This window comes from Spermophilus citellus, assembly GCF_964194105.1.
Source record: "Spermophilus citellus genome assembly, chromosome: 6".
Classification (NCBI taxonomy): Eukaryota; Metazoa; Chordata; class Mammalia; order Rodentia; family Sciuridae; genus Spermophilus; species Spermophilus citellus.
This window is the reverse complement of record NC_138187.1, coordinates 38,901,329-38,924,004: the sequence shown is the minus strand read 5'-3', so window position 1 is coordinate 38,924,004 and position 22,676 is coordinate 38,901,329. Positions and strand designations below refer to the sequence as shown.

The 22,676-nt window shown below is 59.7% G+C and overlaps 1 protein-coding gene across 1 annotated transcript; it reads left to right on the top strand.

The window, feature by feature from the left end:
- Nucleotides 1-7,457: 7,457 nt before the first annotated feature.
- On the top strand, nucleotides 7,458-15,446 carry LFNG (LFNG O-fucosylpeptide 3-beta-N-acetylglucosaminyltransferase). The gene is made up of 8 exons (XM_081300571.1): nucleotides 7,458-7,967; nucleotides 12,198-12,246; nucleotides 12,615-12,714; nucleotides 12,801-12,954; nucleotides 13,081-13,166; nucleotides 13,536-13,701; nucleotides 14,088-14,173; nucleotides 14,323-15,446. Exons 1-8 carry the CDS (start codon nucleotides 7,539-7,541, stop codon nucleotides 14,387-14,389), a joined length of 1,137 nt encoding a protein of 378 aa, XP_081156697.1. The 5' UTR covers nucleotides 7,458-7,538; the 3' UTR covers nucleotides 14,390-15,446.
- Nucleotides 15,447-22,676: the final 7,230 nt, after the last annotated feature.

Below are 22,676 nucleotides of genomic sequence, written 5' to 3'. Positions count from 1 at the left end.
GGAGATTAAACCCCGGCTGAGCAAACAGCTTTCAAGGAGGCTCCTCCCTCCACCCCAGCCTGGCCCAGGCCTGAGGCTGGGGCCACCTAGAGACTGTGGAATGACAGAGATGGGCCTGTGACCTCGAAGCCCCCCCTCCACCCTGCCCTAGCACTGCCCAGAAGCCTGGCCCCAGCCCCAGTCCCTCCCTGCCCCTGCTGGCCATCACCGGAAGCCCCCTGTGCAATCCTTCCGTTCTGGGCCGTCACACTGTCCTGATGGCCCTGCCCTCTGCAGCCTCTGCCCTCTACATCCTCTGGCCTCGGGTGACCTCCTGCAGGAAGGCAGAAGCAGCCGCTCCTTGGGCCATACCTCGAGGCGCATGCCAGGCGCGGTGGGAGAACCCTGCCATCTTTCCAGTGGCTCCTTTGGATTAGAGCGTTCTTTGCTGTGGGCCCTTCCTGGGTGTCCGGGTGTCCAGCAACATCCCTGTCCTCTCCCTAGCTAGCACAGTGGGCCCTCTCCAGTGGCAAGGATGACCAAAAATTTCTCCAGGAATTCATTGTCAAATGTTTCCCTGGGGACCCGAATCACCTCTGGTTAGACCCCCGGGCAGCCCCAGCAGACCAAGGGTGTGAAGAGACCCTGCTACAGAGAGAGGGCCTCAGAGGCTATGGTGGTATCAGTCACAGCTCTGCAGCATCGAGACCCTGTCTCAGGCTCACCTGCCCACTTCCTCTTTCTCCCCTCCCACAGAGTGGGGCCCCTGAGCTACCCAGCCCTCCCTCTGCAATCCTCTCCAAACTAAGCTCCAATATTGGCAGAGCCTCCCAAGGAAGGAAGGAGGAAAACAAAGGCTGAGGGGGCCCTCAGTCCCCTCCCAGCGTCCTACCTCCCTGGAAGAACTGACTGACAGACAGGGAGGCTCCAGCCTGGTCCCAGCTGCTTCTCTTTTGGTAATGCACTTTGGGCCACTTCTCTTTTGCTCCCTAACCTTCCGTGGCTCCCTATTGCTTCCCATGGCACCCTGAGCCTGAACTTGAGGCTCCTGTTCACTGCTCCAGCCTCATCTCCCATGGTGGTTCTACCCACATTCCCTGCCTAAGAATTCAGCCTCTCCAGACCCCGACAGTCCCACCCGCTATCTCCTCGTCCAGCTTCATCTACCCAAAGCTTAAGCCCCAGGGAGGCATCAGTGTCTTTTTCAGAAGGCTTTCCAGAAGCCTCCTCTCCCTCAGCTCTGGCGCATGGTGTATTCTCACCACGGCCGGCCCAGCACCTTTGGGCCTGACCCATCTTCCCATCCCTACCACCTTCTGTCTGCCCTCAAAATATCTGGGTGCCTGTTGAATTTTTCCCACAAGACTGTGAGCTCCCTGGGACCAGAGGCTGTATCTGAGGCCCCATCTCAACTCCCCCATGCCAAGCACAGCCTTCATGCAGAAGCTTAGACACGGTGTGGGTGGGTGGGCAAGTGGGCAGGAGGATGGGTGGACAGTCAGACAGGTGGAAGGGTAAGTGGAGGTGGAACTGACTCTCAGGTACTGAAGTGGCAGCTCACCTCTTTGCAACTGAGCACATCATTCCTGGATATAACCCCCACACCACCCCGACTTCCAGAGCAGCCTGGATTATCCCGATGCCATAACTGCCCACCCTTGAGGGAGTGAAGGAAGCAACACTCCTGTTTTGCAAAGGTAGAGAGTGAGGTCAGGGAGCACCCAGACTCTGACCCAGCCTGGAGCCTTCCCACCATTCCTGGGATCCTGTCCCCCTGACATGGCCTGGGGTTATGACTGGGGCAGGGGATCACGCCTGGAGCCTGCCAGGCCCCAGCAGAGCCGGCCCACCTCCTGCTCACCCACACAAGCTTGCCATTCTTAGGGACACAAAGGCCATCTGGGGCGGGGTGGCTCTGCTGCCTCCCTGGTGGGTGTCTGGCCTCTGCAGGATGTCGGTTAAGTGGATCCTGGTGGTCCAGCTCTGCTACTGGGGGCTGCAAATCAGATTAGCTCCAGCCAGCCCCACAGCCCAGCTGGCCCGAGGACAGAGTCCCCAGAAGAGGCTCAGCTGCCAGGCCTGGGCCTCTGCCCTCCTGGTGTGGACAAGTCCTGGCCCTACAGTAGAAACCATCCCCACCATGGGGTCCGGGCATGCTTCCTTTCCTTTTTGAACCCCTAGACCCGTCTAGGAGGCCAAGGGTTTGCATGAGACCCTTTGAGGCCATGTCACAGGGCAGACCCACAGCCTGCTGTCTCGAGCACTTGTCTTCACGAAGGCTTCCTGAGGCCCCAGTCCTTCGCCAGTCAGAGGTCAGCAGGCAGCTCTGTGCACCTCTACCCCAAGACACACGTTCCTCACGGCTGAGTGTTTGGGGACAGAAGCAAGGGAATGTGGGGCTGGGGTGGCGGCTCATGGCAGAGCGCTTGTGTAGCGTGTGTGAGGCACTGGGTTTGATCTTCAGCCCCGCATAAAAATGACTAAAAATAAAATAGAGGTATTGTGACCATCTACAACTAAAAAGGAAGCCGCCGCAGCAGAAGGGGCTGCTCTGTCCAGCCCAGAGTAGGTCTCTGTATCCCCCGCCCGGTCCACTCTTCCTTCCCGCGGGTTTATAAAGCTGGCAGCGTTCGGACACTGAACACAGCTGTGAGCAACACGGTTTCTGCTCTCACATAGCTGACATCTGGCTCCTTCCCAGCCATCCACATGCTTCTGTCTGGCTGTTTGTCCATCTATCCATCCAGCTATCCCATTCATCCTGCCCTCTCTCATCCATTCATCCATCTGTGTCCATTCATCCCTCCACCCATCCATCCGTTCACCCACCTGTGTCCCTTCAAACCTTCCAATCATCCATCCACCCATCTGTCCATCCATCCATCTACCCATCCACCCATCTACCCCCCACTCATCTGTTCAGCTAGTATTTACTGAGCACCTACATTGTGCACGGCCCTCACAAGGAGTAAGACATGCCCCTGTCCTCAGGAGGCAGATGGATAAAAAGACAGTTACAGCTTCATGTGGTCAGTACCAGGATGAGAAGATTGGGGAGGTTCGGGGAGAGGCAGAGCTTAGCTGGGCTGGCAGGGTGCCAGGACAGGTGTGCTCCAAAGCCTTGCCCAGTCACCCAGCCCAAGTTGTTCATGCAAGGGTCAGGGTTCAAGCCCAAGTGTCAGGCCACCAGTGGAAAGGTGGTCACTTTCTGCCTGCAGAGCCTGTTTGGGTTGGCAGGGCAGGGCAGGGCAGGAAGGTGCCAGCCATGTCCCTACTACAGAGTGGAGTAAAATCCTGAGGCCCACAGTGAGATGGGAACTGTCCCAAGACCATACAACGTGTGGGCAGTGGTGAAGGGTGCTGGGCAGAGTGGGCAGGCAGGGCTGGGACGAGGTGGGCGCTCCACTCACAGCTAGCGGCAGCCATTCTCCCCCTGGGATAGGGCCATCCCCCACCCCACCTGAAGCTATGGGACTCAGTTGTGCCCTGGGTACCCCCCGCCCTGCCCAGGGAGCTAAACCTCAACCCCGCTCTGCCAGCAGCAACTGCTCACTCAGAAGCTGGGCTAGGTGTCCCAGAGCTACCTCCGTCATGCCATTGTTCCTTGGGGAGCCCATAGGCACCAGACATTCTCTCCAGCAGCTGGGACAGGCTGGACACAGAGCCTAGGTGTCCAGCCTTGCCTTCCTGCCATGGCCTTGCTATAAGGTTGAGGGATGCCGCCTGCCTTCCCTCTCTGGGCTCTGCCGGTTCCTGGGCCACAGAGCAGGGCCACCTGACACAGGGCAATGAGGGGTCGTCTCAGATGACTTCCTACTGAGTTAATGGGTGACCCATTACATCTCCACACATCTTCCCAGGACCCAATGGGAAGGCTGGCCAGCAGCAGCCCAAGACACCACCTGGGAAGGCAGGTAAATGGCAGGCTGGATGCCATCCCCTGGTGGGGCAAGGACAGGACCAGGTCATGTCTCCCAGGACCTGGCAGGACTGATTCCAACAGGAGACCCTCATGTGCTGCTGAGCCTGTGGAGGTGGGGCCTGAACTCAATAAGGATACAACAGCGCCCTTGAGCCTAACGTGGGGACTGGGGGCCTTGGGATAGCCAGCGGCCTCACATGGCCTTCCTGGTTGTGTGAGTCTGTTGACTTTCCACTCACCCTCAACAGACAGGTGTCCTAGTCATTAAGGCATCCAGCTGTCCAGAAGCCACAGCTGGGGGTGGCAGAGGGGCTGTCCCAGGAAGCACAGAAACCCATGTGCCTAGGAGGGCTGGGCTGCCACTCTCCAGGAGCAACTAGGAGCACCTTAAAAAACAGATGATATCACTGGGCACAGTGGTGCACGCCTGTGATCCCAGCAACTTGGGAGGCTGAGGCAGGAGGACTGCAAGTCCAAAGCCAGCCTCAGCAAAAAGCGAGGGGCCAAGCAACTCAGTGAGACCCTGTCTCTAAATAAAATACAAAAAAGGGCTGGGGATGTGGCTCAGTGGTCGAATGCCCCTGAGTTCAATCCCCGGTACCAAAAAGAAAAAAAAAAAAAAAACAAATGATGATATTTTCCTTGCATTATGGGTGGGGAAACTGAGGCTCAGAAGAGCAAGGTTACAGGTTCAAGGTCTTGAGGCTAAGAGGTGGCCCCTGGGATGGGAAGGTAAGCAGTCTGGCTAAGTCCATATGTCCTGCCTGAGCTGGGCCCTGAGGTGGCCTCCTCCCCCAGCCCCTTTCCCTAGGATCCTGAGGCCCCCAAGGGGCTTTCTGGGAGACCTCTTCCCTCTCCAGCCCCCCGCTCAGCTCCCTGGGCTGAGCACATGGCATCCCTTACCCCCCTTCCCTGCAGGGGCAGTTTGCTCAGAGGGTCCCTGGAGGGAGCCTTGGAGTCTGGGGAAGGGGAGTGCCTCCGGCTGAAGCTGGTCCTGGGGAAGGGGCAGGGGTGGCTCGCTGGCCACCCCCTCCAGATTTCAGACTTCAAGGAGTCACCACGAAATTCCATTCTTCTGACAGCAAAGAAATTGAATCACTCTTGCCAAAGCCTGCAGCCCCCACAAGAATGCCGTCAGGCTTTGTCCTGCTGTTCTCAGACAAGCAGCCACAGCCACAGTTCCCGACCACCCCCAAAGCTGACTGCAGGGAGCCACAGGAAGCCCCTGGCCCAGCTCTAGGCGTGTGTCCCCACCAGGCTGGACCCATCCCTTCTGCACAGTTCTGCTCTCTGCACAATGTGGCAATCCTTCTTGGAGTCCCAGCTTGCTTTCTGTACAATGGGCACATGGCTCCTACTGACTGTGTAGTGACAACCATGCCACAGCAGCCAAGGTGAGCCTGCAGCATGAGGGCCTGAGGGGCTCTGGACTTGAGGGAGTCCCAACCTCTGGACTGGGGGCCCACAGGATATGGACTCACTTGCAGGATTTGCAGGACAGGTGGGTGTGGGGAGGCACAGCTGCTTCCTCTCTGGCTGCTGGCAGAACGCTCGGCGACTAGTTGGTACCCAATAACTACCCTTGCCCTTAACCTGAATTCCAAGGCACAGGGCACAGTGCATGTAAAGATGTGAGAGCCTGGCATGCTTGGGTTGTTGGGGACTGAAGAGGGTTGAAGGGAGCAGCAAGAAACTGGGCTAGGGCTGTCACAAGGTGTGTGGATACCAGGCCAGGACTTCAACTGGCAGGCAGTGGGGGCCGTGGAGGATTTTCATCTTCTTGTGTGTGATGGTGGTGGAGTTTCCAATCAGAGTAGCCTGGTTGCTGTAGAAAGACTAACTAGAGCAGGTAGGCTGGGGACCAAGGGACCATGGGAATGGAGGGTGTCAGATGGTACAGGGAAGAGATGCTTGGGTGGCGGTTAGCGCTCCACATAGTTGTGAGGCAGACTGACAGGAGTTGGGGTTGGAGGTGAAGAACTTGGGGTAGAGACCAAGGTTGGGGCTGGGCTGGGCTGTTTGGGGGCAGCCCACCCAGCCTCTAGGTAGGTCCTTTCCTTCTTGCCCATCCTCAAGCTTCTGCAGCTGCCAGGAGACTCTGGGGTTGGGCCCTGCCTGATGGGGGAGGGGTTTATGGCAGGAGGTGACGCCATGGGAGACTTGTCACTTGGGCACAGCCAACACCATCTGCTCGGGCATCTGCCTACCCGAGGTGGTGACTGCTAATTACCTGGGGAAGGCAGGAAGAGGCCTGGGAACCACCATCCCCCTCCTACCCCAGCACAGAGGGCCCCAAGCCCTTACAGCAAATGGGCCACAGCCCTCTCTGCGGGGTTGAGCAGACGGGTGGGACATCTATTCAATAAGTCTTCATAGGCCCCTGCTATAGCTAGTACCTGTCCCAGCCTTGGATTTCAGGAGTTCCCTGCTATCTTGCCTTGAGGTTGACATTCAGGGAGAGGGGCACCAGCGGGTATGGAAATAACTAAAAATAACATTTCAGGCCCAGTGTAAGTGCTGTGGCCATAAACAAAATGAGGCAAAATGAGGAGCTCTGGTGGTCCTGGGTGGGCGCAGAGGGCCCCCTTAGGAGGCGACCCCGGTGCAACCAAGCGGAGAGCCGCCTCCGACTGCGCTGCCGGAAGATGTTGCAGGCAGGGGCTCGGACCCTGCTCCGGCTCCCAGGGGATCCTAGGCCACTTCCGGGCCCCTATCCCCCCACTGTCGCTTCAGGCGCGCATTCCTGCCGCCCCCGCTCGTGCAGGAGGCGGACCCAGACCCGTGGGAAGGGCCGGGGGTGGAGGCCGTGAAGGGGGGCGGGAAGGGCGCACAGCTGGGTCACATCTGGCGCGAGCACGGAGCGACCAAATGGGACAGACGGCGGCCTTTCATCGTGAGGGAAAGGGCGGCTTTAGTTCTGTTCGCCACGGGGCGCCTGAGAATTTCGGGGACCAACCCACCCCATGTAGGTCTCGGACTCCAGGAGATCACCGGGCTGGGGGCGGATTTGGTACGGGTGCTTTCTCGATGGAACCTCGCATCCTCACCTGTTGGCACAGGTGGCTAGGCTCCCGCTTGGTGTCAGTAACGGCTGCCCGGAGCCGAGCACTCTCGACGACCTCGGTTAGCTCGGCCTGCACTGTCCCAAGGGGAGGAAGCCCGGCTCCGAAAGGGGAAGTGCACCGCGAGGAAGTAAAAAGTCCCCTGCGGGGTGTCTGAGCCGGGACCCGTGTCCCAGCACCCTGGCCACCACCAAGAGCGCGCACTTCCGTGCGGCAGGCGCGGACCAGGCCGCGTGCCCCTTCCGGGCATCCGGCCCGGGTCGGCCCCTAGCCCCACACCTCCCGCAGTCCGTGGGGGCAACCCAGAGGGGCGTGCTTGCACGTGTGCAAGGGGGCGGGGCCGCGGCGCCCGCCGATCAGTTCCCAGCCCCCTGCCGCGGGCCCACGTGGGCGCTCCCTGGAGGGGGGGGTAGTGCCGCGAGGCCCCGCCCCCAAGGCTCGAGCCACTGAGCGATCGGGGGCGGGGCCGGGCGGGGAGGTTAAGAGCGCCGGGCGCTGGTGGCTTGTAGCTGGACGGCGCCGCCGGATCGGGACATCGGCGGGAGCACGGGAGGGCGCACGGCGCAGCCCCCACCATGCTCAAGCGCTGTGGCCGGCGCCTGCTGCTGGCGCTGGCGGGTGCGCTGCTTGCCTGCCTCCTGGTGCTCACCGCCGACCCGCCGCCGTCCCCGGTGCCTGCCGAGCGCGGTCGGCGCGCGCTGCGCAGCTTGGCGGGACCGGCGGGGGCGGCCCCGGCGCCCGGGCTGGGGGCGGCGGCGGCTCCTGGAGCGCTAGCCCGCGAGGTGCACAGCCTGTCCGAGTACTTCAACCTGCTGACCCGCGCGCGCAGAGACGCTGGCCCGTCGTCCGGGAGCGTACCCCGCCCCGCCGACGGCCACGCGCGGCCCCCGGCCGAGCAGCTGGCGCCCCGTGATGTCTTCATCGCAGTGAAGACCACTAGGAAGTTTCACCGCGCGCGCCTGGACCTGCTCCTGGAGACGTGGATCTCTCGCCACAAGGAGATGGTGAGCCCCGGCGGCTTAGTGGGGCAGGGTCGTCGTCCCTCCAGCCGGTGACGGTATCCGATTGGGGTTAGGCTGCATCCCTGCCCAGCCATGGAACTATCTGGGGCCCGGTGATACAGATTCATCCCCTTCGACCCAATTTGTCAGCTGGAGACCACTCTTCCATACAGCCCTGGAAATGTCCGAGCCCACTCCAGAGCCCTGGATGGCTGCATCGCCCGACAGCAGTTTCCAGTGCTTGGGGTCGGTTTCCTGTGATGCTTGTCCCACAAACGCCGAATTAATTTGGTTGATTGCCCCCAAACGTCCCAAAGCAGATTCTGCTCAGGCCTTAGAGTGTCATCCACCCTAGACGGGGACCAATCCCCAGGAGTAAGGCTCTAACCTTGGCGGTGAAGAGAAAGCATGGGATCCCTGGGCACAGGGCCAGACCACTTCTCCTCCCAGCTTGCTACATGTAGGGTCCAATCACTGCTGGCTTGGGGATTTGGGAGTGCATCTTAGAAAAAGGAGAGTCCTGGGTTTGGGAGTCTGTGTGGAGACCCTTTCCCCATAGTAAAGGAAACTCTGAAGCCCAGAATCTTGGGTTTAGTTCCTCCAATTGGGAATGGACTCTTGCACATCAAAAAGACACACCCCATTTTGAAAATGTCCCCAGAGGCTACTGCAGGACGGTTGGGTTGGGCAGGGAAGGGGCAGAGTGTGGGCCCTGAAGGGGGGCAGCAGGGGAACATGCCCAATTGGGGAGGCTCTGGGATGTGTAATGTGAAGGTGGGTACTCAGAGAAGACCCCATGACCCTTTCCTCCCTGTTCAAGTCTAGAGACCAGGGCTTTCTGGCTTGGCTGAGTCCTCTTTGAGGGTAGAGTGGGGTTGGGGGGAGGGCTGTGGTAAGCTTATGGAACTAGGGGGCAGGGTCCTATCTGGTCTTGGCTGGGGAGAGGCCCTGGGAACCCCATGGCAGCCTCCTGGGAATCAGGCGTCCCTTTCCCAGGGGCTCAGCAGGCTGGCGGGAGGGGGTAGTGGGGGCCATGGGTTTTGTTTAGCGGCTGGGCCGTTAGGATTCCCAGCGCCGGGCGTCTCTCGGGCCGGCCCCATGGGCAAGGTAACAAAGCCCCTTTCTCCAGCCGAGAAAGGCGTCGGGCCTCTTGTGTGCAGCTCTGCGCTCCATGGGAACCGCCGCTAGCACGCTGGCCACTCAGGTTGCCTGGCGATGAGGGGGCCTGTGCCCCCCCATCTCTGACTGACAGCCCTCTTGGGGCACCATCCCTGAGCCAGGCGCATTCCCTCCAGCACTTGGGCTTCCTACTGTGTGACCCTGGGCATCATTGACCCGCTCTGGGCTGCCACCAGGTTTGAGCACCTCTCACGCTGGAATTTGGGGGTTTCTCCAGCAGAGAATATATAATCCGAGAGTCTTAGGTGTGGGTCTCAGCTGGGCTAGGTACTTTTGGGCCAGATCTTGGTCTTTTCATCTCTGAACTGTAGGAAACGTTGCCTTCCCATAGGCAGTGTTGTCAAGGAGAACTGGCCCAAACTGAAGGCATGGGTGCGCCTCGTAGGCACTCAGAGTTGGAGCCCATCTCTCCACTGGTCTCTGAAGTCCTTTTTGAAGGATCCCTTCACCCAGGAGAGGCTGGGTCTGCGCAGAGTCAGCTCATATGCGCATGGCAAGCAGAGCCCCTCTTGTGGTACCTTGTGGTCAGGGGTCTTCAACCCTGCAAAGAGCCCACTTCCCCAGCCTGTGCAGGATGACTCAGACCCTTCTGACAGAGGGACACAGAGAGGCTGTGTGAGCTGAGTGGCATCTGCCCACACTGGGGGGGGGAGGCTTCCTGGAGGAGGTGCCATTTGAACCACAGTGAGTCACAATTGCCCAGGAAGAGAAGTTCGGGCATTGCTATCTCAGGCACACACTGTGCAAGAAACCTCAGCTGCCAGTGGGGTGGGGTGGGGTGGGGGTGCTGGCCCATGGGGGCCGTGCTCTGATGGGCCCTGAAGTTGGGGTGAGGAGCCTGGCCTCTGGCCCGTCCACTCCTCCCCCACCCTTCCAGGAGCGCCAGGCTGCAGCGGCTGCCACCACCCGGCCACAATGGTTGGGGGAGAACTTGGCATCCTGTGTTTCTTTGAACCGAGGCTCCAGGCTCCAGGAACAATGCCGCTTCCTGTGGGTGTCCTCCCGCCCCCCCACCGCCCCCTGCCTGCCCTGGTCCAGCCTTGCTGCCCTTGCTGCCCCATCTTCCTCCTTCGGGGAATTTGTGGGGCTGCTGGGGAGTGCAGGTCCCTGGAAGCCAGGGGCTGGACTGGTCTGGCACCACCTCTGCGCTGGGTATGAACACAGGCTGGTGCCTGCATCTCTCAGGCCTCAGTCTCCCCGATTGTACACCCGATGGTGCTATGTCCACCTCCCAGGGCCTTTAGAGAGAGGAAAAGACAGGTGGTCCCCAACACTTTGCTCCTCACAGGTGAGCTCTTGTGCCCCTTTTAAGAGAAGGAAACCAAGCCTGAGCAGGAGGTGAGGCCTGCAGCTGCAGCTCCTGCCCCCTCCTCTCCTGTTGCTCTGTTGGGGAGATACCCTCACACCTTGCAGCCCTGCTCCTTGAGGGCAGTTCTTCTGGAGGCTGCCTTGCTCCTGAGCTGAACAAAGGTGACTTTAATCTCCGTAGCCTTGGGCTGGGTTTTTAGAACACCACCAAAGCGCGGGAGAACAGGCCTCGCTTGATCTCATTAAGAAAGCATTTTGCTTTTAATCCAGCGGCACAGCGGAGCGTCTGCGCAGGCCGGCCCTATCCACCTCCCACGGCATTCCTGGACTGAGATGCTGGGGCATGGGTGGGGGGTGGGTGCGAGTCTGTGCGTGCGGGCTGCCCGGGGTGTCTGGCAGGCTCCAGAAGGAGGGGTGCATGCAAGCAGAAGGTGTAGACTGCGCCTGCACTGCTTGTAGCTCTGGGCCCATGATCTGCAGCTTGGGGCCTCACCCAACCTTGTGTCTGGGCCTGGGGTCAGCTCCGGCCAGAAGCTGGGGTTGCCCAGGTGAGCTGTGTCAACCTCCTGGCTTGGGGGTGAGTCCCCGTGCTCCAGGCCTGTACACACTGGACCTGTTTGTACATGACAGGAAACAGATCCAGTGGGTCTGGGGGGGTCCCTGACTTCTGCTCTGGGCATCCCCCACCCGCTCCAGGCTTGCACTCAGCCATGCCAGGGCGCGGCGGGCGGCACGCGCTGGGCGGGCCGGCAGAGGAAGGAACATTCCTCCCCGTGTGCGGACCAGCCCAGGCGGGCGCTGGCAGCTCCTGGCCCCGCCTAGCAGCCCGTCCCCCTCCTCTTCCACAAAGCTATCCTGACAGGGGGTGGCCCTGTGCCGGCGCAGGTGGAGTCTTGCTAAGGCCCTGGGCAAGGTCCTCTGAGCTGGCTTCCTTGCCTGAGCAGCAGGAGGGGTGCCAAGTGCCAGGCTGTATGGGCACTGGGGGTATGAGCCGTTTCCTGCCGGCACCCCACTCACTGTTGGCGATTTTAGAACCTTGATGGCTGCTTTGGCTCCAAGGGTAACCTGCTCAGCTGGTCACACCGCAGGGGGCTGGCTTCAAGGCCCAGTCCCTAGGGCTGTCTTACTGGTGGCCACACCCCTGCCTGGGGACCTCTTGCCCAGCCCTGCCCAGTTAACCAGGCCAGCTGTATGGTAATGACAGCACGGCCACTCCTGCTTAACTCGGCCGAGTTAAGACCAGCCCTGCGCCCCTCTCTGCTCAGACCAGGACAAAGCTGGCGGACGATGTCTGGTGATTCATCCTCCCTCTGGGCCCTTTGTCTGCCAGGGCTTGGCAGCCGCCCAGCAGAGGCCTTTGTCCCCAACCCAAGTGACTGCGACTTGGCTTCCCAAAGCCGACCTCCTCTGCCTGTCCCTCCCACCCCTCCAAGTCAGCAGGCCGGGCCCTGTGTCAATAAGGGTGTGTGCCCGGGCCAGGTGCACTGAGCTGAGTGCGCTGGAGCAGAGCGGGAGTGGGTTACCTGGTGGTGGGTGGGGCGCCCACCTGGCTCGTGCCTCACAGCTGCCTAGGTGACCTTGGGCCCAGCTGCCGAGGTTGGGCGGGAGGCCCCAGCCTAACTCCGCTGAAAGAGTGGGGAATGGTGACCTGATCTGCAGCCGCAGAACCCCAGGGTGCCCAGCCCTGGCTCTGTGGCCCAGTAGGGATACAGAGCTGGGGGCTCACGGTTGTGTCTTTACTTCCAGACGTTCATCTTCACCGACGGGGAAGACGAAGCTCTGGCGAAGCACACGGGTGAGCCCTGGGCTGGGGAGGGAGGAGCCAGCCTCCATCCTTGTGAGCCTTTCCCCTGCCGGCTTCCTCCCCCTCCCAGGGCAGAAAGGTCGCAGCCTTCTGGGCTGGGAGGGCAGTTTACTCTACAGGCTTGCTCAAAGCCCCGCCCCACTACTCCAGGGCCCCCTAATTCTCATGCAAATGAGGCCCTTTCAGCCCCCAGGGTCCCTTTGAGCCAAGCAAGCAGCAGCAGGTGGCGGGTACTGGGAAAAACCTGGCTGAAAGGGCAGGGGCGGTGCACTGGGGTGGGGGCTGGGCTGAGGGAGGGGCCACAGCCCCCGCCCCCAGGGGGGAACCCCAGGCCCACTCACCGCCCTCCCCGCCCACAGGCAACGTGGTCAACACTAACTGCTCGGCAGCCCACAGCCGCCAGGCCCTGTCCTGCAAGATGGCCGTGGAGTATGACCGCTTCATCGAGTCGGGGAGGAAGTGAGTTGGGCGCAGGAGCCCCTCCACACCCTTGCCCTGGCAGTGCCCACCCTGGTGTGCCCCTGATGGCCCTGCCTTGCCCCCAGGTGGTTCTGCCATGTGGATGATGATAACTACGTCAACCTGCGGGCCCTGCTGAGGCTGCTGGCCAGCTACCTGCACACCCAGGATGTCTACATCGGCAAGCCTAGCCTGGACCGACCTATCCAGGCCACGGAGCGGGTCAGCGAGAACAAGGTGGTGAGTGTCCCCCTCTCCATTGTCCCATGTCATACACATTGCACACAGTGTTGGGGGGAGGCTGAAGATGGCTCTGCAGCCTGGGGGACCCCACCCCAATCTCATAACACCCCCCGCCCCCCGCAGCGTCCTGTGCACTTCTGGTTTGCCACCGGTGGAGCTGGCTTCTGCATTAGCCGTGGGCTGGCCCTGAAGATGAGCCCGTGGGCCAGGTAAGCACCCTGCACAGGTGACTCCACCAGGTTGTTCTGTCCTCAGGTTCCCTGCTGTGGGGCCTGACTGGTTTCACATTCCCATCAGTGAGGGGGGGGGGTTCCCAGCCTCTGCGTGGCACCACCTACCTCCTGCCTCCCATCCCTTCTCCCTGGGTAACATGGCAGGTGGATTTATGTCTTTCCCATGTCTGTCCATCCTGCTCAGAGCAGGCCCATTGGGCAGCAAGCACCCTTCTGGTGCCAGAACCCCCGAATCAGAACCACTGAGGAGCAGCAGCGCAGGTGTGGGGGGCAGGCAGGAGCTCTCTGGACAGAGCACGTGCAGCGTGTCCACCTCCTTCCTGAGCGTAGCCCCCTCTCCCTCAGCGGTGGCCACTTCATGAGCACGGCCGAGCGGATCCGGCTGCCGGACGACTGCACCATTGGCTACATCGTGGAGGCCCTGTTGGGCGTGCCCCTCATCCGCAGTGGACTCTTCCACTCTCACCTGGAGAACCTCCAGCAGGTGCCTGCCTCTGAGCTCCATGAGCAGGTATCCCGTCCCTGGGGCCTGGCCAGGCCTGGCTGAGCACAGGGAGGGATGAGCAGACAGGGGGAAGGGACCCATGGGAGAGGGGGAAGAATGGGTGGAGTCATTGACTTAAATCAGATGCCATGGGGTACCGAGATGCCCCACAAGCACGGACACCTCGCTGTTTATATGAGGGAACACACCTCTGTGCCCTTTGGGTCTTTTTCAGATCAACAGACGTTTTCTTATTATGGCCGTAAGCCCGCTTGGACTTCATTGCTGGGGTGGGCAGAGCAGGCTTCCTTAACCCCGGGGAGGCAGTACGAAGGGCAGGCAGGGTTGTCTCTTCCTCCAGAGCCCAGGGACACCAGGGCCCCTCCAGCATGACTCTGCCTGTCCCCCCACAGGTGACTCTGAGCTATGGCATGTTTGAAAACAAGCGGAATGCTGTCCACGTGAAGGGACCCTTCTCGGTGGAGGCTGACCCGTCCAGGTGGGCTTGCAGAGGGTGCCTGGGGCTGGGTGTCTCTAATTATTAGAGGTGCCCCTGGAGGCCCACCTTCTCGGTGAATAAGCCCCCGCTGCTGGGTCTGCAAGGCACCCCCACCCCGCACAGACCAGCCCTCTACTCTGTCCCCACAGGTTCCGCTCCATCCACTGCCACCTGTACCCGGACACACCCTGGTGTCCCCACACTGCCATCTTCTAGCAGCCATGGCTGAGACCTCGTCCCTGGGTGCCCCTGGTATCCAAAGGGCCCAGGGACCTCTGTTGTGCTGTCCTGTCTGTGGCATTTGATCGTTGTGTGTGTGTGTCTCTGTGTGTGTCTGTGTGCGTGTCTGTGTGCGTGTCTGTGTGCGTGTGCCCACCTGCACAGTGGACTGCTGGGCAGTCTTGCTCTGCAGGGAGCTGGCAGAGTGCCTCTTGTCTGCCTTTCCATAGGGGGAAAGGGTCCATGGGGGGTGGGGGCAGTCTTATTCATGTTTCTGGGTCTCCGTAGCACTGGGCTCCCAGCTCCACTGCAAGGTGATGTGGGTGCCTCTTCTGCTGAGCACAGACCTTGTGCTGGGGGGTGCCAGCACCCTGGAATTCTGGCCCCTTCCTGGAGCCCCCCAGGACAACTGAGCCATGCTCAGTGCAGGAGAAGCTGGTTTTGGGGAGAGGCCCAAGCCCCCTCCTCTGATCTCTGACCTGGGCACAGTGGCTCAGAGGAACAGCAACTGCTGTCTGGGGACTCCTGGGGCTGTTCAGCTGATCCTAGGTTGGGGGTCCTCCTGGCCCCCTTGAGGTCCTGCCTTTGTCTCCCCATGATTGGGGGGTCAGAGCATTTTATTTCCTCTCCAAAGTAGAGAGAATGTCGCCCACAGTGGGCGTGTCTGTAAATATTGTGACAGTATTTTTTTACTGTGCTCTTTTTCAAAAAGGGGTAGGTGAAAGGGGGTCTGATTTTTGTTTTGCTTTGAGGAGTGGGTGGGGAAGGGCCTTATTTTATCTTTTCTGTGGATCAGAAAAAGCAGAAGCCAAACTTGGGGAACGCCTTCATTTGTATACCTGACCTGGGAATGTCTATGTTTTATGCCTTCCAGTATCTGGAATCGCCCCTCGTCCCTGCCCACCAGGCCCAGGGGCTCACCTGGTCCTGGGTGTGTTTTTAATTCTCTTTGCAAAGACATAGCTAGGAAAGCGGATGATAAGGGAAGAGCTCTCAGGGAACCGAAGTGTTGTTGCTATGGTGACGTCTTTTTGCTGTCAATAAAGGTGCTTTTTGCAGCAGCTCGGGATCCTTCTCCTGCCTGGGAGTTAGGCCTGAGCCCTAGGCTCATGGAGAGGCTCCCAGAAGCCTCTGGGGGCATCAGGTCAGGGGAGGTTAGGGAGGTTAGGCAGGTTAGACGGTAGGCCTGGCTTGCTCCACAGTGGGTGGGTAGGTGGAAGACCCTACACACTTTGGAAGGAAAGTTGGAATCGAAAAAGTGACTCGCTGGGACCGGAGAAGTGTGGCCAGCCTGAGGTAGGGTGGTTGAGGGGGGGTGGGCACTGTGCTTCCTGGAGGGACTTGTCGGGACTGCTGGGGGCCAGCCAGGGGAGCAGCTCTGAGGCTGCTGGCCTGAACTGGGAGGAGCCCCGTCATCTCTGCAGGAAGGATGACTGCTGTGGCCGGGCTTTGGACCTCCGTCTTCATCCTCATCCCAAGCCCAGTCCCGTTCTTTAGATGAGGAAACTGAGCAAGTGGTGTCCAAGGCCAGTCAGGTGCTGGGGTTAGGGTGGGTCCAGCCCACTGCTAACACCGCTCCTGACCAGCTGCCTCTTGGCTCCCCTGCCCAGGGGTTGGAGGAGTCTCTGGAGCAGTGCCTCCTGGGGCTGCTTCCCAGGCTGGGCCTGTGACAGTGCTCCCCCACCCCCAGGCCCCAGGAGCTGGGAAGGATTCAGACCCTTTTTGCTTGTGAAGAAGGCCACTCTGCAGTGGCCTTTGTTCCTCAAATCCAGTCTTTGAGGGCTGAGCTGGCCGCCAGCTGGGGGAACCCTCCACCCCTTGCAGTGCCTGGGGACTGCCTCGCTTCCTCTTCAGACTGCCCCACGCTTCCCTGGCTGGCTGGGCCTGGCTGCTGTCCCCTGCAGATGCCCGCGCTGGCCTCCCCTGTGGCTCCAGGTCCACCCTTCCTGCTGCTTCTGTGCCATACTCTGAAAGGTGTCCCCACTGCTGACCCACTAGAGACCCATGTCAGCCCTCCTGAGGCTCAGCACCCCATGTGGGCTGGGCCTCTCCTCAGCCCTTGCTGGTGGCTGCCGCTGCTGCTGACCTGGGACTACTGGCTAGACCCGACCCTGCCTTGGCCTCGCGCCGCTGAATCAGCAGAGTGGTTTCCAGAGGCCTGGCAGCTGCCTGAGTGAGCGGCGACTGGGAGGGGGATAGGAGGGCCCCTTGCCACCTCATGGTCTGACCCTCTGAGGGCACCCCCTGACTCAGCTGCTGTTGTCCCTCAGTACCAGTCATGTTTTCTTGGAATGCAAGAAAGCTGACACTTGTGGGTGGGGGTGGGGCGTTACAGAGCAGGCTGTGGGCACGGGCTGGCCCCTTCCTTCCTGGGTGAGTCAGGCTTGGTACTCTCTGCCCTGGCCCCCACGCCACCTCCTGCAGCCTGTGTGAGCCCTTCCGTGGAGCTGGCAGACAGCAGAGCTGGCAGAGGTGTGGCCCTGCTGGGCCAGGTGGAGTCCACTTCAGCATTGAAGTCATAAGTCATCACCACAGCTGGTGCAGATGTCCCTGGAGCAGCCAGGAGCAGTGTGGAGAGGATGCCCTGCTCCTCCACAGGCCCAGCTTCTCCATCTGAAAAAGTGGGGTGAAGGTAGTGCAGAGAGAGGGAGGGGTCCCGGGAAGCACAGCCCAGCAGCCTGGGGCCTTGCTCCCAGGGAGAAGCTGGGGAGGGAAGCGGCTCCCCCTCAGAAGGGGGAGCAGTGCCTCGGTACACCTGCACTCAGGGCTGGTGGGAGAGGATCCTGGCTGGCCCAGCCTGCACCCCCTTCCAAGCTGTCAATCATTTGTGGGACTTTCAAAAGTAAAACTGCAACCTTCAGTGGGGGTGTGGGTGCGGGGTGCTCGGCAAGGATGGCAGGACTCGGCCCCCACCCCCAGCTTCCGCTTTTTCAGTCGAGTGCCGAGGAGCCAGGTCGGGGAGGGCTGCTGGGATGGGGCCCCTCCCAGCTCAGTTTGAATGACTCTCCTCCCCCTCGGCTTATCAGGCTGACTTCCTGGAAGAAGCACCCCAGCTAGAGAAAACCTTTGCAAAGATGTGATAGCGATGGGGAGGGGGTGGGCAGAGGGAGGTTCCTGCTCAGCACTGTCGCAGCAGAGGCGCAGAGGGAGCCCTGGGAGGCCCCGAGGGCAGGGAGAGGAGATAAGCAGTGGAAGGGTGACTCAGACCTTGCAGCCAAACATGGCTTTCCCTGAGCTCCCAGGCCCCGCTGGTGGCCTCAGCAAACTGGGTGAGACAAAGACCAGGGCCAGACCTGTCTTTGTCAGACTGATTGGTCCTGCTGGTCTGGGGGCTCAGAGTAGTGGGTGCTCCTCCCTGTGTCCCTATCCCCAAGAAACTACAAGTGGACCTCCCGTCTCCCATCACAGTGCTTGGGTGCCATCTGGTGGCAACAGCTGGTGGTTTCTATCCCACCTTTCCTGGGACATGCGCCTGGATCTAGGGGTGAAGCCCAAGGGGAAGGAAGGGTTCCCACTGAAGCTTCGGCTCACTTCTTCACCAGCATCTGATTCGTGCGAGGCGGGTAGCGTCCAGTGGCAGGCTGGACCCAGCAGATGGAGCAAGCCCCAGGCCCCACTCCTGCCACTTTGGCGACTGGTCTCTGGGGTGGGGTTTTGCAAGTGTGAAGTGCAGTGGCCAACTCTGTGACAACTGAGTCACACCAGCACCCTTGAGTACTGCGGAGGTGGCGATTCTCCGCCGCTAGCCAGGAACTCGCGGAGGTCCGCCTGTCTCTCCTCCTCCAAGGACCCAGCGCCCCCTGCTGGACACTTGCATCCATGCATCTCCCCCTGGAGCTGCTCTCACTGTGAGGCCCAGACCCTCCCATCCTTTCCCTCAGCGCCACCCCTGCAAAACCCCATCTGGGGGCTTCTCACCTGATGCCCCCAGGGGTACTCACAGGCTCACTTGCTCCTGGGAGATCCTGGCTCCTGTCCCTGACTACTGTTTTCTGCACTGATCCCATGTCCATTTTTTGGAGGGGCGTAGAGGTTGGTACTGGGGGTTCTCTGCCACTGAGCTCCATCCTCAGCCCTTTTTATTTTGAGACAGAGTCTTGCTAAGTTGCTAAGGTTGGCCTCGAACTTAGGATCCTCCTGCCTCAGCCTCCCAAGTCACTGGGATTACAGGCTTGGACCACTGCCCACAGTCCATGTGCATTCGCAAGACCTCGGTATTCACTGTTCTTCCCACAACACCATGCCCTCCCCCTCCTTGAAGGATGGCTACTCTTCATGCTTTACATGCTCCATAGCCATGATCTTCAGCCTCCAGCTCTGCCTCCACCTCCAGTTGTGCCCAGGGCCCAAATGGCACATATCACCACCTCCCTAAACCCAGTTCTCCCTTTGATACCCTGACTCCAGGGATTCCTCTACCTCCTCTAACCCTGTTGAGGGCTCATCCTCAACCAGCTGAAATTTCTCAGTCAAGCATGGCAGGCTCCATCTTCAACTCCTGTCAGACTGATTGGCTGGTCCTGCTGCCACCCAAGGCACTTCTGCCCGCTCCAGCCTCAGCCTTTTTCAGTGTCTTTGGAGGGTGGAGCCCTGCTGACCCCAGTTCTGAGCCCAGGGCCAGCATAAGGACACACATGGTAGTCTTCAGGAGGAGCCCAGACAAAACGAGAGCCCTGTCCCTTAGCCCCAGATAATCCATGAGGTCAGCTTCATGTGCTCTGGGCCAGCCCTGCACCTGGGCCCTGTTTACACCTGGCCTGTCATCTTCTCCAGGCAGCTGTGTCCTGGCCTGGTCTCACTTTCAGTTCCAGATTTTGAACCTCAGGGGGACCTCAAGGCCACCCCCACGTGTCCCTCTCCCCAACCTGGCTCTCTGACAATCTTGCTTCCTCTTTCGTGCCCCGCCCCCATGTGCCTGCATCACCCCTGGACCCGCCCTGAATCCCAACCCCCTGCCTCTCAAGAACCCCCTCCACCAAGTCCCTCTGCCTTCACCTTCCTCTCTCTGCTGCTGTCTCCATCTTGAAACACTCTCACGTATGCACACACGACACTTTCCTGGACCACCTGCCTTCTGCTCTCGGGCTGTTTGGCTGCTTTGCAGCTGAACTCCTGTGGGTCCTGGCCGCTTCCAGTTCCTCCTTCCCTGAGCTGTCCTGAACCAACCACTGGGCTTCACCAGCCCTGTCTTGTCCAGGCCATATGTGGCATCCAGGTCACTGAATCTGCTGATCAGGATCCAGTCCTGGTCAACATTGACCATCAGAAGTATTTGATGGGGTTCTTCCTCCCCCCTCAACATGCTGTCTGCGGGTGGCTGGGATTCTTTCCGCTGTTATGTTACCCCTAAGCCCCTTTGGCTGGTGGCCCCCTCTTCTTGCAGACCTGACCCAGCGCCCCCTGCTGGACACTTGCCCAGTCCTTGGTCCTTCTGTCCCCTCTCCCCACTCCCTCAGGGATCTCGCCCAGGTTGATTGGCTTCAAATAGTACCTGTGCCAGAGACTCCAATTGGCCACCTCCAGCCCAGTGCTTTGCCCAGGGCCCTACTGGCACATGTCACCACCTCCCTAAACCCTTGATGTCAGGAGGACACCCCAGGGTCAACATGTTCAGACTGGACCTCTGACCACCCTCCTACCCAAACCTGTGCCCTTCCCAATTGTCCCACCTCAATTTATGACCATGCTCAACCCAAATCCCACACAGACCCATCAGGAAGTGCTGTGGGTGACACCTTCTGGAACCTACACCATGGGGCCCCAGCTCCCATTCACTTGTGCCTGCATCGCGGCAGCAGCCTCCTAATTGGTGTCTGGTTTCTGTTCTTGTCCCCTTCCCAACTCAGCAGCTAGAGTTAGAATGAATGTTAAAATGAACAGTTAATACTCCAGTTAAGATGAATGCTTAGACCCTCCATGGCTCCCACCTCACTCAGGAAAAATGTCCCAGGCCTTATGCAGCCCACAAGACCTTTCGAGATCCCCCTACTCTGACCACACTCTCCTTGCTCCCTCTACTCCAGCCACTTTACCATCTAGCTTGAACCACCAGGAAGGTGTCTGTCTGCCTCAGGGCCTTAGCTCTGACTGCTGTCTGCCTGGAACCCTCTTTCCTCACGTTGCCTCAAGGTTAGATTCCATGGTGAAAGATGTCCACATCCTAAACCCAGAATCTGAGAATATAATCTTGGCGGGGGGTATCCAGGATTGAACTCAGGGGCACTCAACCATTGAGCCACACCCCCAGCCCTATTTTGTATTTTATTTAGAGACAAGGTCTCACTGAATTGCTTAGGGCCTCACTGTTGCTGAGGCTGGCTTTGAACTTGTGATCCTCCTTTCTTAGCCTCCTTAGCTGCTGGGATCATAGGCATGCACCACTGCGCCCAGCTGTGAATATATTTTACATGGCAAAAGGGAACCAGATGAGATGACTCTGTGTTATCTAGGTAGGCTGGATGTCATCTCAAGGGTCCTCAGGAGAAGGAGGCAGGAGGCCAGTATTGGAGCGAGATCTGCAGGTGCTGCTGACCTTGTGGATGGAGGGAGGGGAGCCACCCTGCATGTGGTGTACTTTATGATCTGGAAAAGGCAGGATAGGTGCTCTCCTAGAGCCCCAGCAAGAATACAGGGCTGTGGACACTTGGCTTAAAAGCCCAGGGAAGGCCAGGTGCAGTGGTACATGCCTGTAATCCCAGCAGTTTGGGAGGCCAGGGCGGATGATTGCAGGTTCAAAGCCAGCCTCAAGCATCTTAGTGAAGCCCTAAGCAACTTAGCAGGACCCTGTCTGTAAATAAGAAAAAAAAGGGGGGGAGCTGGGGATATGGCTTAGTGATTAAGTATCCCTGGGTTCAATCTCTGGTATAGAAAAGTAAATTTTTAAAAACCCAGGTAGCCCAGGTAGGCTCTGACCTTCAGAACTGTTAAGATAACATTCATGTTTGAAGTCAAGTGAGTTTGCAGAAAATTTGTTACACCAGAAGCGAGAACCACATACGTCTCTTCTCCATGGTGGCTCCTTCAGGAAGGTCCTTCCTGAGTTTTGAAAATCATACCTGTATACCCACCTTCCACCCCTTCACCCAGGCCGTCTCACATGTTTGGCTACCCACCAAAGGCCATCTTCTATGTATCAGCTGTCCAGGACCGAGCTCCTTGACCTTCTGTTCCTTGGCTGTACGGTGCCTAGTCAGCGCAGTGCCCTGGCCTAACATGGCTGGGGCTGCTGCCCTGGGATGTGCCTTTCCCGGTTAGGAAACCTGATGCTGATTTTTACCTTCCCTGATACGGGGCTGAGGGCCCAGGGTGCAAGACGTGCCTGGGGTCTGTCCTCATCCCTGGCTCCTACTCCAAGCCTGGGGCCGTCATGTCTTTGGAGCCTCCAAACCTGAATGTCTCCAGGTCACTCTCCTTGTCATGTGACAGCAGAGTCATGAATGCCTCCACCCTGGTGGCTCAGCATTTCTCCCCAGAGCACCCCTGTCCGTTCCCTGGAGCAGAGTGCTGGGCAGGGCTCCTGGTGTTTGCGCGGATGGAGGAGCAGCTCTCCGCTGGGCAGCCTCCCTCAGGTGCCAAGAGCTGGGAGCCAAGGATGCCTTCCACTGGCCCCTGCCACCTGTGTTTCCTGAAGCCTCCCTGCGGGGTGGGGGGTGTTGCTCACAGGGCTACTCGACAGGTGGCCCCAGGCAACCACTTTGCCACCCCAAGCCTGCTCCTTGAGGAAACCAGGAAAGCTCATTCCCACCCACGGTCGGTGAGGGATCCACGGAGACGGTGCAGACCCCCAGACATGCCAGGACCTGCCAGCAGGAAGTCCCAGCAGGAGGAGGAATGTGTGCCGTGGGGATCCACCTGGATCCAGCCTGTTCCCTAGGGACCCTCCACCCTGTCTGTGCTGGCCCAGGCACGGTCACTTTTGCTGGGGGCCTCACAACACTCCCCAATCCCATGACCTGCAGAGCCAGGTTTTCAGCCACATCCTCTGTCCCCTGCCGTGACACTGCCCCTGCACATCTGCTCTGTAGGCCAGACACTTCCAGGCAGCTTGGCCCCAACAGCCACCAGCCAGGACCTGCCCGAATGCAGGGTGGAGCTAACCCTGTCCCCTCCCCACACCCTCTAGCCTGGACTACTGCTGTTCAGTCCTCATCCAGCCCCAGAGGCCCTCACACCTCCCACCCCAGCGCAGCACAGTGGGCACCTGGACTCCCCCAGCAGAGCCTGGAGCTGGGACCCTCCAGAGCAGCTCAGGAAAAGAGGCCCGTCTTTTAAAATTTGTTTATTT